Source organism: Daktulosphaira vitifoliae, unplaced genomic scaffold (genome assembly GCF_025091365.1).
Source record: "Daktulosphaira vitifoliae isolate Bord-2020 unplaced genomic scaffold, ASM2509136v1 Scaffold_4, whole genome shotgun sequence".
Taxonomy (NCBI): Eukaryota; Metazoa; Arthropoda; class Insecta; order Hemiptera; family Phylloxeridae; genus Daktulosphaira; species Daktulosphaira vitifoliae.
Genome location: NW_026099575.1, coordinates 20,372,001 through 20,386,136, shown reverse-complemented (window position 1 = coordinate 20,386,136; position 14,136 = coordinate 20,372,001). Strand labels below are relative to the sequence as shown.

Below are 14,136 nucleotides of genomic sequence, written 5' to 3'. Positions count from 1 at the left end.
ACATATACTTTTTCTTTTATCAAATATTTTGCTATAGAAATATTAATTTATAGGATAATAAATACATACTTAAAATACTCAAACTTTTTAAAAATTATTAATTTAACTATTTTCTTCTATAAAGTACATTTTAGCTCTCTTCACAAATACTATGAAGTAATAAGAGATACAGTACCATTAAAAATATAAATAATATGCAATTTTTTTAATTTCAATAAGTTAGAACTTTTCAGTATATTTAAATACATTTCACTTCATAAATTATTCAATTATAAATACATGAAATCTTTGTTTTCTTTTTAATGTAATTTTAATGTTGTTTTATGTATTAAATCAACTTAGATAACTATAATAATAATTTTATTACAATAAACATAATTATTTGAATATTTTATAATAAATTTCAATTAAATATAAGTTTCCAATTAACTGTATGTTAATATTTTTTTATAAAAAGAAAATTTAGTATACACTTTATGTTAGGCCTCTAATATAATAAATATGAATTAAAAAAATTATTAAATTTGAAAAATAAGGGATTGGCCTAGCCTAGTGGGTATAAAAGTATGTTTCAATGTAAGGTGTTTTCCGTGTTTAATACCCAGGGTGCAATGAGAGTTTTCTTGTGATTTTCTCGTTGGTGATGTCTGGTCTTGATTGCAAACCGGCCATAATACCTGTCCTATAATTGGTCTAGCCAAAAACCATCTTTAACTCCGTAACATGTGAAAGAGAGCCACTCCCTTTATAGCATGTTAAGTTCAGGAAATAGAGGGATGTAAAACAACTGATCATTAAATTTGAAAAAATTATTTGCAAAAGGATTTTTTTAGATAAATACATACATTTTTATTTTGAACTTTCATTTAATATAATAGCAACACATATAAGGATCAGAATTTTTAACATATAAAATATAAAATCAAAACTGCTAAATATCCTTAAAGAAAAAATGAGTTTATAATTACTCTATTTGTTAACATGTAGCCCACCTCACCTTAATACCCTTTAAATAATAAACTATGTCAGTAAAAACTAGATGTAAAATACTTTTTTTAAATTTGTTGTTACTCAATCATATTTTCTATTATATAGCTACTAAGTAATAACATTGTAAAATCACCAAGAACTCATTGGTAGATGATATATTTGACCTCTCTTTTATTTGTTTTTTTAATCAAGTCGTCCCAAATATTATTTTGGTAAATTTGTTAATGCAGTAAGTTATATTGTTAACAGAATTTTTGATTCCTAATTTTCATTTAAACATTAAATGAACTAAAAATAATAATTAAAATACAAATAAATAATATTATTTAATGATGAATCCAGTGACTTCACAATCAAGTTTATAAAAATAAAATTATTTTTGTACTTTGTTTATTTTCCTGAAAATTCTTATTATATGGTAAGGTTCATATTATGCTACATAGCATATGGTGTTAGAAAAGTTTAGATTAATTATCCACAGACTATGTAAATATATTACTAAATATGGATTCAGAAATCTGCGGCAGTATGTTTAACACACATTTCTATGGTTGAAAATTCACAACAAATGAAAAATAAGTTATAATTTTAATATGGATAATTCAATACAATTATACTAACAATAATAATAAGTTAATATCTATTTGGTAATTTATAAATCATACATTTATTATGAATGAATAATATTGTAAATCTTTTTTATATCTAATATTATAATTATTCAAAATAATTTAACCCAATAAATTTTTTCAAAATCAAGGATGTCTACATTCCAACCTGACTTAGCAAGCGTTTTTTCATTGTGCTGTATTATAGCCCATAGACTATAACCATTAATTATTAATTTAAACAATATATTGCTTATATAGCAAATATATCTTTCACTTAAACAAGAATTCATTTAACTTTGTTTAACATTTTTTTATCAACTCTTTTATAAAGATCTAAGACATAATCTTTTTTTTATAATTGCTTTAATTTCTTAGCATAGCTTTTGCAATATTTTGTCCTTAAATTTCAGAAGTATTTTTACCTAACAATGATATAAATTCTTCAACCCATTTACAATGAGTCTTTACATTTTGATTAATACACATTAGCTGATTACTTTCACTTGGACAAAATTCATCAGTTTTATTTTTTAAAGTAGATGTTAAGTAGTTCATACTATTAGATAAACAATTTGTAACATTATTTTCATCAGATTTTTCATAAAATGTTTTGCTGTTTTTAACTTTATCACTGTCTAATTTGACATCAATTAAGCATCTTATGCCTTTTTCTTTAGAATCATTTGTATTATCTTCTTTTGAATTTTTCAATAAAAGATGCTTGTTATCTTTACTCACTTGCGTTGATGAATCAAGAAATGATTTAACTAGTTGTTCTGGGATTGGTATGTTGACATTATTTTTTGTATATTCCAAAGCAAGAATACCAGCTTCTAGAATAAAAAAAAAATAATGTAAATAACATTTAATTACATTTACAAATTTATTTTTCTCAATTTTAAATTATATATAAATATTTAAGTACCAGTTTTAGTTTGTCAATATAATTCAAATTTTAAATCATTAATTTAAAATAATTTTTTTTTAAGTCACAATTTTAAGTATTCCACATAATTAAATATGATAAACAACACTAATACTTAATTTTCACATACTTTACATGTAACTATATTTTATTAAAATAATAGATTAAATTATAAGAATTTATTACTGCATTGGTGTGCATTCCGTCAAATTTGAGGGTGCTAAAATTATTTATTCTATGGTTATTCATTCCATTACTGTATTGCATAGTAGTCGTAAATTTAACAATATTAAAAATATTTAAAATAATATCTATTGTAATAAATTCATTTTACAAAAAAAAATCAATAGTATTAATAATTAAGTAACAGAAAATAAAATGAACTATTACATATCATGACAAAATAATACTTTTTAAAATGTAGTGTAACTTAAAATAACTGGGAATTCAAAACTTCCCATGGTGTGCCAATGTTAGACACTAATTTATTAAGAAAACAAAATTCTATCCATTTTTAAAAGTATTTGGACAATATTTAAATATAATTATATTAAATATATAGTGTTAGAAAAAAAAAATTATTATTATTATTATTAGAAAAGTTTTAGCTTCGATGCAAAGCTGAGAAGGCATTAATTTTACAATGATGTGTGTTTTTTTTTATGTCTGTTGCCACTTTTTCTCAGCTCTCACTGAACCGATTTCTTTCAACAATACGTCAAAAGATCACAAATCATATCTAGTTGATAACATTACCCTTAAAAATTTTAAAAATTTTCCCTCGTTCCCCGGGAATGGGGGAAATCTCTAAAAAAATTACAAATTTAAAAATTGGTAAATTTTGTCATTTTTTTCACTTTTTTTTTAATATAACTTCAGCTGCTTTCACAATAGATTACTTTTAAATTCCCATATATAAATAGTTCTACTTATTAATTTTAACACTCAAATATACGAAAAAATAATATTTATGTTTTACCTGTAAGCTGAATAACTTTTCCACTATTTAATATAGATGATACAAAAGAAGTTTCATCTATTGGTTCAATAGATTTCTCTAAAAGATTTAAAACTAAATGATCATTATCTACAAAATCAACACAATTTTTTTTTAAATAAAAAATACTATTGAAAAATAATTATTTAATAAACATTACCTTTTAAATTTTCCATGTTTAAAAAAAATGGATTAGATGATTTCTTTACATTTGAATTGGCTAATATTTTGTGAATTTTGGATTCAGTAACATTTTTCTTAAATATTTTTTTATTCAATGTAGGCAATTCATAAAATGCATCTATAAGAAAGGTTTGTTAATTTTTTTTCAAATTAAATAAAAATATTTATTTTATACCAGTTTTTGAACTTTTTCTTTTAGATTTTATTGATGAAGTACTGTCACTTATGTTTGTACATTTGCCAATATTATGAAGAATTGAAATATTTGGTTTTTTCTTCTTTTTTATAAACTATAAAGTCAATTATAATTAAATTACAATTAAAGAATCAGTTTATATTGACAAGTAATTTTGTACAAAAGCACTTGTAAAATTTTATCAAAGATGTTAGAATATTTTTTTTAATATTAGTTTTCATTATTCAATTTGCCAAGCATAAATAGGGAACGACCTTGACCATTTCCCTGTATCTTACAAATTACCAGCTACTGTGTATCTTTACCAGCCTTGTGATTTATAATCTAGCTATATATGTTTGTATAACCCCTATGTAATGTGATATGTTTTATTCTATATAGGAATATATTGAAGACATTTTAAGTGAATTGTATTAAATTTTAATTAAAAGTTAATGTTACAATTTATTTAAACTTATTTAATTGCAATTTTAAATTTTACTTCTTATAAATATCTAAGTGCATTAATTCTCATACTTGATTTCAATAATCAGGATTTGAAAAATTGTTATTTTATAGTATAAAATTATTATGAAAGGTGATATGACAATAAAGCCAAGGAAGGTGTAACTAGCTTTTTTTGCTTCCAACAAATACCTATGTTTCTTAATATATACATATTTTTTTTAGCTATGAGTTTTTTATAATTTACCCATAAAGAGTAAATGTTAATGAATTAAATAAGGTAATAAACTACTTAACAAAATATATTAATAAATTTAATTATTTTATGATAATTATACAAATCAAGTAATTAATTTTTTAATTTATAAAAAAAAAGTTTTTTAATTAGTTACGATTGCTATATAGAGTCATTTAAATTATTTTAATAACCAAAAATTTAAAAAAAAGTTAACATAATTTATTATTATTATTTTTCCTATAAAAAAAGTAAAGTATAGTTTTTATGCTTCTTGTTAATACTATTTTATAAATACAGTACATAATTGAATATACTTCATGTATGTAATGAAAAATATCCAAAGTTGAGTTTTCAGCCAATTGTAAAGGAGTTTTCCCTTGCTTATTTATTAATGTAAAGTCTGCACCAGCTATTAAAAGTAATTCTACTCCTTTTAAACATTTACTTACAACACACCAATGCAAAGGAGTGTTATTGAAATTCTGTAACAAGTATTATTAATTTATGTAAGAATATACTTTGAAAAAAATGTACTAATTTTACACACATTATCTGAAGAATTTAAATCGCAGTTTAATCTGTTCAATAAAGTACTAATACATTCACAAGCACCTTGAGAAGCAGCAATATTTAACGCTGTACGACCAAACTTATTTTTAATGTCATTATGATATATTTTGATGGTTTTAAGTAAATAATTTAAAACATCAAATTGATTATGGAGACAGGCTATATGAACACAATTATTCCCAAACTGAAATTTTAAGTAAAAGTTAAATTAAGAAAAATTAATTTATTACTTATTACTTTATCTTGAGTGTAGGGTGTAACACTATGAAAAATTTCTGCCTTTATTATTTCCAAATTACCCGTAGCACAAGATTGAAAAAATTTTTTTTTTGCAGAATCAATATTATCCATATTAAAAATGTTCGAATTCTATAATCTTATTTAATAAAATAACTAAATTTTAAAGGTTTATAATAATTACTTTTTGCAACAAATATCATATAATGATAATTAATTAAGTAAAAGTATTAATATATTATATAAAATAACAAATGAAAATCTAAATTAAATAGCTTATATTCAATTAGTTGTAGTAAATTTATTTTGTTTTACTATAAAATTAACATAATTAAAGTAGAATACGACACCTGAAATTTAAAAATATAAGTATTTAATTTATTATCATTTCAAAATTTCTACAAGTACGATAAGAACTACATATGATAAAAATTATTTAGATAATAAAAGTTAAAAATTAATATTTTCGTGTTGTATTTTTGTTGTAATGTAGATATTAAGCATAACAGTTTTTATTTTTACGCGTGTAATTTAATCAATTATAAACTATTTAAAATCTAATTAACATGAGTAAATTTTCGAAGTTTTTAAAGTAAGTATTTAACAAAAAAAGCTGTGGAAAGTAGATAATTTATCAAATGTTTTTTCTGATCTTTATTTTTTGAATCATGTCCAACAGTATTTTCTTGAATATTTTATTAATCAAATTTTTTGTTGTAGTTTCACTGTTAGAGGAGCTTTATTTGGGGCAACTCTATATGGTTCATCTGAATTAGGTTTATGGAAAGACCCTGAAACCTCTCGAGAAATAGCTAAGTTAATTATTGCAATATTAACACCTTACACAAAAAAAGTTCAAGAACAGTTGCCTGAACAAGTATATTTATTTTTTATTTTTTTACAGGGTGATTGACAAACTGCTTTAAATGAAATAATGTTTTAATATTTTGGAATGTATTGTGTAAGACATAGTTAATCAATCATTCTGTATTTTACTTTTTTTAATTACTCATGTAATTTTTATTTTTAATTTACTGGTACAAAATTTTTTACAGAGACAAAAATTAACTAAATATGTAATCATTTTTATAATACTTACATAATATAAGGAACAAAATGTATGAATTTATGTTTTTCCAACTATCCTATATATTTTAATATTCTTAAATTTATAATTTAAACTACTCACATTTTGAAACATTTATATTTTTTAGGTGAGTTCATTACCTACTGTAGAAAATTTTAAGTCTACAACTACTTGTTGTTGGAATAAGAGTGTATACAATGCTGGTGAATTTGTGATAGATATACCTAATAAATGCCTTCGTGCTGCTGACAAAGCTTATCAATTAGTTGAGGTGCAGATTAATAAATCTAAAGAAAATGAATAATATGTATGTCACTGTTGAAATACTGTTTGTATTTTTAGCCAGTATATAAGAATGTGAATAATATAGGACTATTTATATGTTCTAATAGTTGTACTATTTTTAATTTTTATTTACCAAAATTAAATTTTGTTTAGACATGTATTACAAATTATATTTTTTTCATTCTATTATATTATTTGATCTGCAAACTTAAAAAATAACTGAGTGACTTTTTTCATATGTTATGTGTAGAAGTATAAAATACTACAAGTTATGCAAAAAAATAATTGATTTAGATTGTAAGATGTAATGAGAAACAATTATAAAAATCTTTAATTGAAATATAATTTTTAGATCATTATCTAATTGAGAAGAAATATGAAAAATTGAGGATAACTTATTTTAAAACAAACATTTCATAAATAGTAAGAAGCTACACTAATGGTTTTGTAATTATTTGATTATTCTTATAAGGATATAGTCATATGTATAAATATTAACAAGAAATATTCTTTTAAAATATGTGTTCTCTTATTTGTTTGTGTACACTTTTGGTTCTATAAATCTTTTTTATTATCCTTATATGGAACTCCCGTGTAATTTTTTTTTTTGCATTTTAAGTTTTTCAGATTGCACTCAAGACTAAATATTCTGGTTTCTTCCTTTGGCTTAATTAATAATTTTATTCATGTCACAATATAGAATGAATATAATAAAAAATGTTAACTAACTTTTTTATCTAAAAGTAGTAAATAGAATCATTACATAAATATTCTCATACTGTTATTTTAATTACCATTCTAAATACATTTTTTGTAATGAATAGGGCTACGAATTATATGAAATTAAAAATTTTGTTTGTGCCACTTTGAAAGTTACACAATTTTGTTTGTAGAGTTATATAATGCCATAGAAATAATTTTTTGTTTTAAGGAGTATAACCCCTACAAATTATAACATCGGTAACAACACATTTCTATGTTTTAAATTTTTATATACTATAGTATATATATTATTATGTCCATTGATTTAACTGTAATATTAAGTGTTACTATAACTAGGAATATTTGCCATTTACACAGAGTTGAAATAGGAACTAAATTAAAAAAAAAAAACAGTTTAAATTTAATTGTAATAAAAAGCAATATATGTACTATGTTTTAAACGACTTACATAATGATTTCATAACATTTAACAACAAAACAATAATAGTAATGAAAATGCACTTTAATTTTCACAAAATGTTAAAAAATTTTTTTGAAAATTAAAGTAAAGTTAAAGTAGAGATTTTAATGTTTTATTTTGCGTAAAGAAAGAAAATGTGAATTGATCAACATATAGATATTTGTAATGAGTTTGTTATAATAGTGAAAAAAGTAAACAAGTATCTAAAATTAATTTGATGATTAGTATGCATGTAAAAAATTAAGTCTATTGTAATAAAGTTATGCATACTACTATGTAAGCATATTAATAAAATTTTTTTACATAAATAACTATTTTAAATCATTAAATAATAGAATAAAGAAATACTAAGAGAAAACATGTCACTTAAATAATAACAATTAATTTTGAAATATTTCAATACAAAAATTCGGTCATTTCCTAAAATCTTAAATATTATTCAGTTTGCCTTCAACTAAAGACGAATTTATTTCAAAATGACTTGAAAAAATTTTGTAGTTAAAATTAGTAGATAAGTATGTAGTTGGACGCTTAAAACATATTTGTACATTTTTCTTATTTAATAAAATATATAATTTCAAGCAGATGCATCCACTTCCATTTTTTCTTCACTCCTTGTTAGTTGATCAACATCCATATCACTTGTGGAGTTCTTCTGTGCTTTCTTTTTCTTCTTTTTAACTGGTTGTAAAACTCCTCTTTGATTTACAGAAGTTTTCAAAAGTGTCTATACATAAAAAAAATGGATTATTAAATTTTAAAATATTCAAGTTAAATCAAGTATTAAAATATAAAGAAAAAAAAATTGAGGGTAACAAAACTCAATAAAATAAACATAAAAAAAAAAAAATAACATTACTATACTTAAGTAATAATGTCATTACCAAAACTTCAGGATCCTTAATAGCTAATGTGGGTACATAAACATCTTCTTCAAATGGCAACCCTGTAATTCTAGCGGGTCCAGTAGGTGTCACCAGCACAGTAAACTTATATTGTACCACAGTTTCACCTTGAATATATAAAAATATAAGAAGAAACATAAAAAATATATAACAAGAATTCATGCCATTTAAATTTTTTTACCAGTCTTTTCAAAAAGCACTTGAAAAGGTTCTATTAGTTTGTGATTCACACATTCCATTACACCCATTTTAGCTTTCTTTTCATCTTCAAAGTTTCTCAAATTAAATGGCATTATACTATTTTTTTGAATTACTTCAGTGTAAAACATTCTACAAAATTAAATAAATTATAAGTTAAAAAGAAAATGTATAAAAACTCTACACGGTCATAATATGATATTATAGAAATTTAAAATTAGTAGGAGTGTAATAAATAATAAGATCTATTATATTTTGGAAAATTTACCTTGAAGCTTTTAGTTTTAAAGGATAAACTTCATCAGTCTTTTTAAAGACAGATACTTTTGCAGTCGTTTCACGGGCAACACCACTTCCAGTACTTACAAGTACATCCAAAGCATAAACTTCATTTACTTCAATAGTTGCTTTTTCATGTTCTTTACGGTGTGATTCACTTGGATTTTGTATAATTGTTTTAGGGCCATCTAATTTAAATTGTTGAAGCTGATGACTAAGCATACCTTCAACAGGTTTGCAATCAAACTCTTTGCAAACTTTTAAAACCATTTCTGTTATTTGATATGTCTACAATATAAATAAAGATTACAACACATGTTAGGTTAATGACAAAATATTAACAGTAATTCTATAAAAACTATTATAAATTACAAGGAAATAAGAAGTTTCAGATTAGTCAATATGTATAACTATAATATAAAGTTTTATTAAAATTGGTTATTCAATTGTTTATTGTACATAGATTTCTGTACTGTTAATCTAATTTAATTGTATTGGAAACTTACATCATTACCAGGCCTCATTAATCGTAATGCAGCTTGAGATGCATGATGTGCAGCTAAGAAACAATTTGCTCTTTTATCAGTTACTTTATTTTCTGAATTGGCACCAACAACAATAGTATGAGCAATCATGGAAATAAAACCATCTAAATGGACTCCTAAATCTCTAAAAAAAAAGAGAATACAATATTTAAAAATATTAAAAAGTAACCAATATATTGTACATTTTCAGAACATCATTTTTGATTATAATATGATCTGGCTCACTCCTGATAGGAGAAAAATGACATATACAGCTATTAGCAGAGATACAGACAGGAAAAGCAATGCCTGAAAAAAATGGAAAGGTGAATGTTATTATTAACCATGTTGTTATAATTGTTATGCTTAAGTTTGTCATCATTATGGTTATTTACCTTTTTTCATTTCTTTTTCTTTTTTGAAAACTTTACTGGTTTCTTCTAAAATTAAATTATCGCCCCATATACATACATCACGCACAGATGCTCCTTCTATACATTTTTCAATTATTTCAACAAGAACACCTGTAAAACAATTAAATAGTACAAGTATAATTAGTAAGTAAAATGTTTAAATTAATATTCACAAAAAACAATGACTTAAGAATTTATTGAAGAAATTTAATAACTTAATAAAAATGTTAAAGTTTTTTGATAATCAAATTTTTTCAAGAGATTACAATTTTATCATATATTTAAACTTATTAACTTGTTTGGTGAAGCCTTGTTCATCAACTCTATTCATTCACATTTGTTTTCAATTTTTTTTAAGTACTCTAAAATTGTTTCTTTTATTCATTATACTGATATTTTTGTTTTTACAATAGCAACCTAATCATAATGTACTAAAACTAAAAGTATCATAATCAAAAGGCAAGAACTCTAATAAAATTACAATTTATTTTAATGAAATACTTTCAAAGAAAAACTTTATTTTGTAATAGAAGAGTCTACTTCAATTGTATATCAACTCTACTTATAAAAGTTTTCTAGGAACAACAAAAAATTAATTTATGTTACACTTAATCGCAGCAAAAAGAGCTTGCCTTTTTTGTCCTAATTCAATAACAAATTATCAGATATATTTGTTCATTGTCCTCTTTGTAAATTAGTTTCTACCATATAAATTTCTCTCAAAAAGGAAATTTCAAAATAAGTAGTTATAAAGCACAAGAAAACGTTGAATTATATCTAATTTTTTATCTTAGAGCCATAAATAAAAAAATTGCTTGTAAAATAGCCTTGCACTAGTTTAAAAATAAGCATTTTTGAAAACACTTAAAAATTTTTTTTAATATATATAACAATTTGTATTAGTAAATGTATAACAAATAACTTATAATTAGGATGCTTTCCTCAATTTAAAGAGCTAGACAATAATGTCTATTATGACTACAATTTTTTTAATCTTGATGATTAATAATGGACATCAGAAAAATTTAAAAAAAAAAAAAAGAAACATCTCTAAGCACTTTAAGACTTGTAGGTAGTCCACAAGGCTCATTATTTCTAGCTTTTCTAGTAACAGTGGACTTAAATGTGATTTATTTCTTATTTATAAAATAGACTAAGCAATTTCAAACGAAAAACAAGTTTTTTTCATTAGAAAACCATACGTGTTATAAGATAACCTTAAAATAATCATTTTATTCAGCTAATAATTAAACTATAACTTATTTTTTTAGACAATCAAAAATTTGGGTTTCGAGAAAGTTAAGTTAGAGTACAATAACATCATAACGGAAAATTTGTAATTGTAACTAACAATATTAACATCAATGTTGCTTATAATACAACCACTTACGGTTAGCGATTTCTCCGGCCGCCTTGTATTTCATAACAACTCCTTCATCAGCAATAGTTGCCTCAACTTCATCCTTTTCTTTATCGGCCATCATAGAGCACTAATAATATCACGTTTTTACAAAATCAATTAAAAGTAACAATGAAATTATTTTATAAATATTTAAAAAAACAACTAAGAGATTACTGTGAAATGTGAATGTGAAAAATTGCGGCGGTAAACAACGACACGTTGACAGACGAACAACACATGAGATATAAAAATTCCCAGTTAGAGCTTTTCATCAATAAGGTGACCAAGTGTCGAGTAGCAAATGTAAGCAATTAGGAGGAAAAACCAAATATATGTATTTTCTGTGGTAACTGTTTTTTTTTGAAGAACTAAATAGTAAAGGGTTAATTTAATGTAAAGCGATCAGGAGTCCAATTTTTAAAATAATGTTAAATTAGAGAGCCTGTAAGATTAGGCTTACAATTTATTGTACAATTTTAAAATATTTGTACAGTTATAAACGATTACGGTAGAAATTAATATTTTTTAAAAAGACGATAAAATACTATAAGATAGTTGAAAAATGCAATTATACGTCAAAAGAACCCGAATAATATTTAGTTGAAAACATTGTTCTTGCTTGAAAAAGACAACCCACATATATCAAAATTTTTCATTTAATTCAATTTTTGAATTTCTGGAATGTCTAACAAATTTTAACTTGTATCAATTTAAAGATTGATTAAAGATTTAAATATTTAAACAAACTTTACAGATTTAAATAAAAATCGTTAGGTTTAAAAATTTTTAATAAATAGTTGTATAAATATTTATTCTGTAGATTTTTTTTGAAATTAGGTCCACTTTAATGGCGTAATAAATATTAAAAGAGTTAGAGAACAAATTCACACAATTTTTTTTTTTCAGAACTGTTTTAATTTAAAATTACTATAACTTTTTAAAAAATTATATAAAAATAGCGTTTTTTATTCATTATATTAAAAGGCATTTTTTTTTAGCTTAAATGAAAAATGAATTTTATCTTCTGAAAAGTATGAAATTGGTTGATATACTTTATTAATCCAAAACGGTAGAACGTGTTATTAATTCAAAAATAATAAGCAATATTGATAAAACATAAATAATGAAAATGAGCGATGGGTGATGGGCTTAGTGAGAACCTGATGTTGTGGTTCTATCGGGGTCGTATGGTTCGAGGGTTTAGAACGACAAAGACAAGTAGATATAAAAATAATAGACGTAGTACCTCTATTCGAGGTGTAATAAACTTTTGTCTGGTTAGTTTCTAATGTCCTAACTAAGAGGCAACGAAACGGCAAAGCCAGTTCACGAATACCTCGGCAACGAGACGGCAGAGCCAGTCCACGAATACCAGAGCCTAATTTATACAGTAGAAATCACGCTAGGTTTCTTAAAACATCTTTAAGGCAACGAAACGGCAGAGCCAGTTCACGAATACCATATAACGTGATTATGTATAACTTCTTTAACCAACCAGTCAAAATTGACACTTTAAGATATTAATTTAATAAATGATCTATTGCTTTGTCATCCTTTACTCAAATTTATTAATTCCAAATAATTGGGATAACATAAAATTACTTACTTCTTTTATTCTTGCAAATTGCTGTAAAATGATTTGATAAATATCTCGATATGTTTTTATATGTTTAAAAGTATTTAATTCGCACTTCTTCAAAAGATAAATAATTAAAACAAGTTCTTTACATATATAAATAAAACGCGTAAAAGTCAGCCGACAACAACACAGGGCTGTGACTGATAATTGTTACTTTTTTTTCTTATTTCAATTCGGAGAAAACGAACTCTCTCGCTCGCTGTCACTCCTTTGAGTCTGAAAGGATTTCAGTGCTTTTTATAGTAAGATGATAGTACCCCCAATCCAGGGATATTGTTGTCAGCGCTTTTAGTGATATTTTTAGTTTATTGTATTTAATTATACATTACATGATAATTATATTGAGATAACATATTTAACAATTAATAAATTGACATATATATAAATAATAAGAAATTGTGATGAACATCGTATTTGTTATGACAGATAAATTATTTGTTTGTTTACAAGTTATTTAAAATACAAATTATACATTTTTCATTTATAATTGTAAGATGCAAAGCATTGAGCATATTACGACAAACGTAACTAAGTGACTATTGGATAAAATAGCCTTTTATCTTACCATTGAATAGTTAGATAGTTAGTAGTTAGATGGTTATATGTAATTGTGGGTTATGTGAGAACTGCTGGTATGTGTATAGATGATAGGGGAATTGTGTTAAATGGAGGATTAAGATACATTTAAAACATTTATAAGAAATTTGGTGGTCAATAATTCATCAATTCTCTATAAAGTTATTTAAAAAAAACCAGCACAGTGGGGTCGCGGCACAGTAGTGACGTGGATAGTTGGATCAAGTATAATGATATCTGACAATGATTAAAAT

The 14,136-nt window shown here is 23.7% G+C and overlaps 3 protein-coding genes across 5 annotated transcripts; 1 reads left to right on the top strand and 2 right to left on the bottom strand.

The window, feature by feature from the left end:
* Positions 1-1,559: 1,559 nt before the first annotated feature.
* Positions 1,560-5,681, bottom strand: LOC126904595 (homeobox protein Wariai-like). The gene is made up of 7 exons (XM_050683741.1): positions 5,392-5,681; positions 5,132-5,338; positions 4,899-5,066; positions 3,882-3,996; positions 3,684-3,824; positions 3,506-3,613; positions 1,560-2,434 (listed from the first exon to the last, which is right to left on the bottom strand). Exons 1-7 carry the CDS (start codon positions 5,503-5,505, stop codon positions 2,001-2,003), a joined length of 1,287 nt encoding a protein of 428 aa, XP_050539698.1. The 5' UTR covers positions 5,506-5,681; the 3' UTR covers positions 1,560-2,000.
* Positions 5,682-5,826: 145 nt separating this feature from the next.
* Positions 5,827-8,309, top strand: LOC126904281 (MICOS complex subunit MIC13 homolog QIL1). 3 transcript variants are annotated; one of them, XR_007703704.1, is made up of 5 exons: positions 5,827-5,983; positions 6,112-6,268; positions 6,606-6,785; positions 7,116-7,186; positions 7,383-8,309. XR_007703704.1 is itself a non-coding variant. In XM_050683191.1 (4 exons), the coding sequence occupies exons 1-3, from the start codon at positions 5,958-5,960 to the stop codon at positions 6,780-6,782; spliced, it is 360 nt and encodes a 119-aa protein (XP_050539148.1). In that variant the 5' UTR covers positions 5,827-5,957; the 3' UTR covers positions 6,783-6,785; positions 7,116-7,281. The 3 variants fall into 3 exon arrangements, 2 of the variants coding, with proteins under 2 accessions (XP_050539148.1, XP_050539147.1); XM_050683191.1 differs by lacking the exon at positions 7,383-8,309 and having other exon boundaries at positions 7,116-7,281; XM_050683190.1 differs by lacking the exons at positions 7,116-7,186; positions 7,383-8,309 and having other exon boundaries at positions 6,606-6,930.
* LOC126904280 (proliferation-associated protein 2G4) lies at positions 8,255-11,888 on the bottom strand. Its single transcript, XM_050683189.1, has 8 exons — positions 11,656-11,888; positions 10,248-10,376; positions 10,056-10,161; positions 9,835-9,997; positions 9,318-9,616; positions 9,033-9,181; positions 8,831-8,958; positions 8,255-8,673 (listed from the first exon to the last, which is right to left on the bottom strand). Exons 1-8 carry the CDS (start codon positions 11,747-11,749, stop codon positions 8,524-8,526), a joined length of 1,218 nt encoding a protein of 405 aa, XP_050539146.1. The 5' UTR covers positions 11,750-11,888; the 3' UTR covers positions 8,255-8,523.
* Between the last annotated feature and the right edge of the window lie 2,248 nt (positions 11,889-14,136).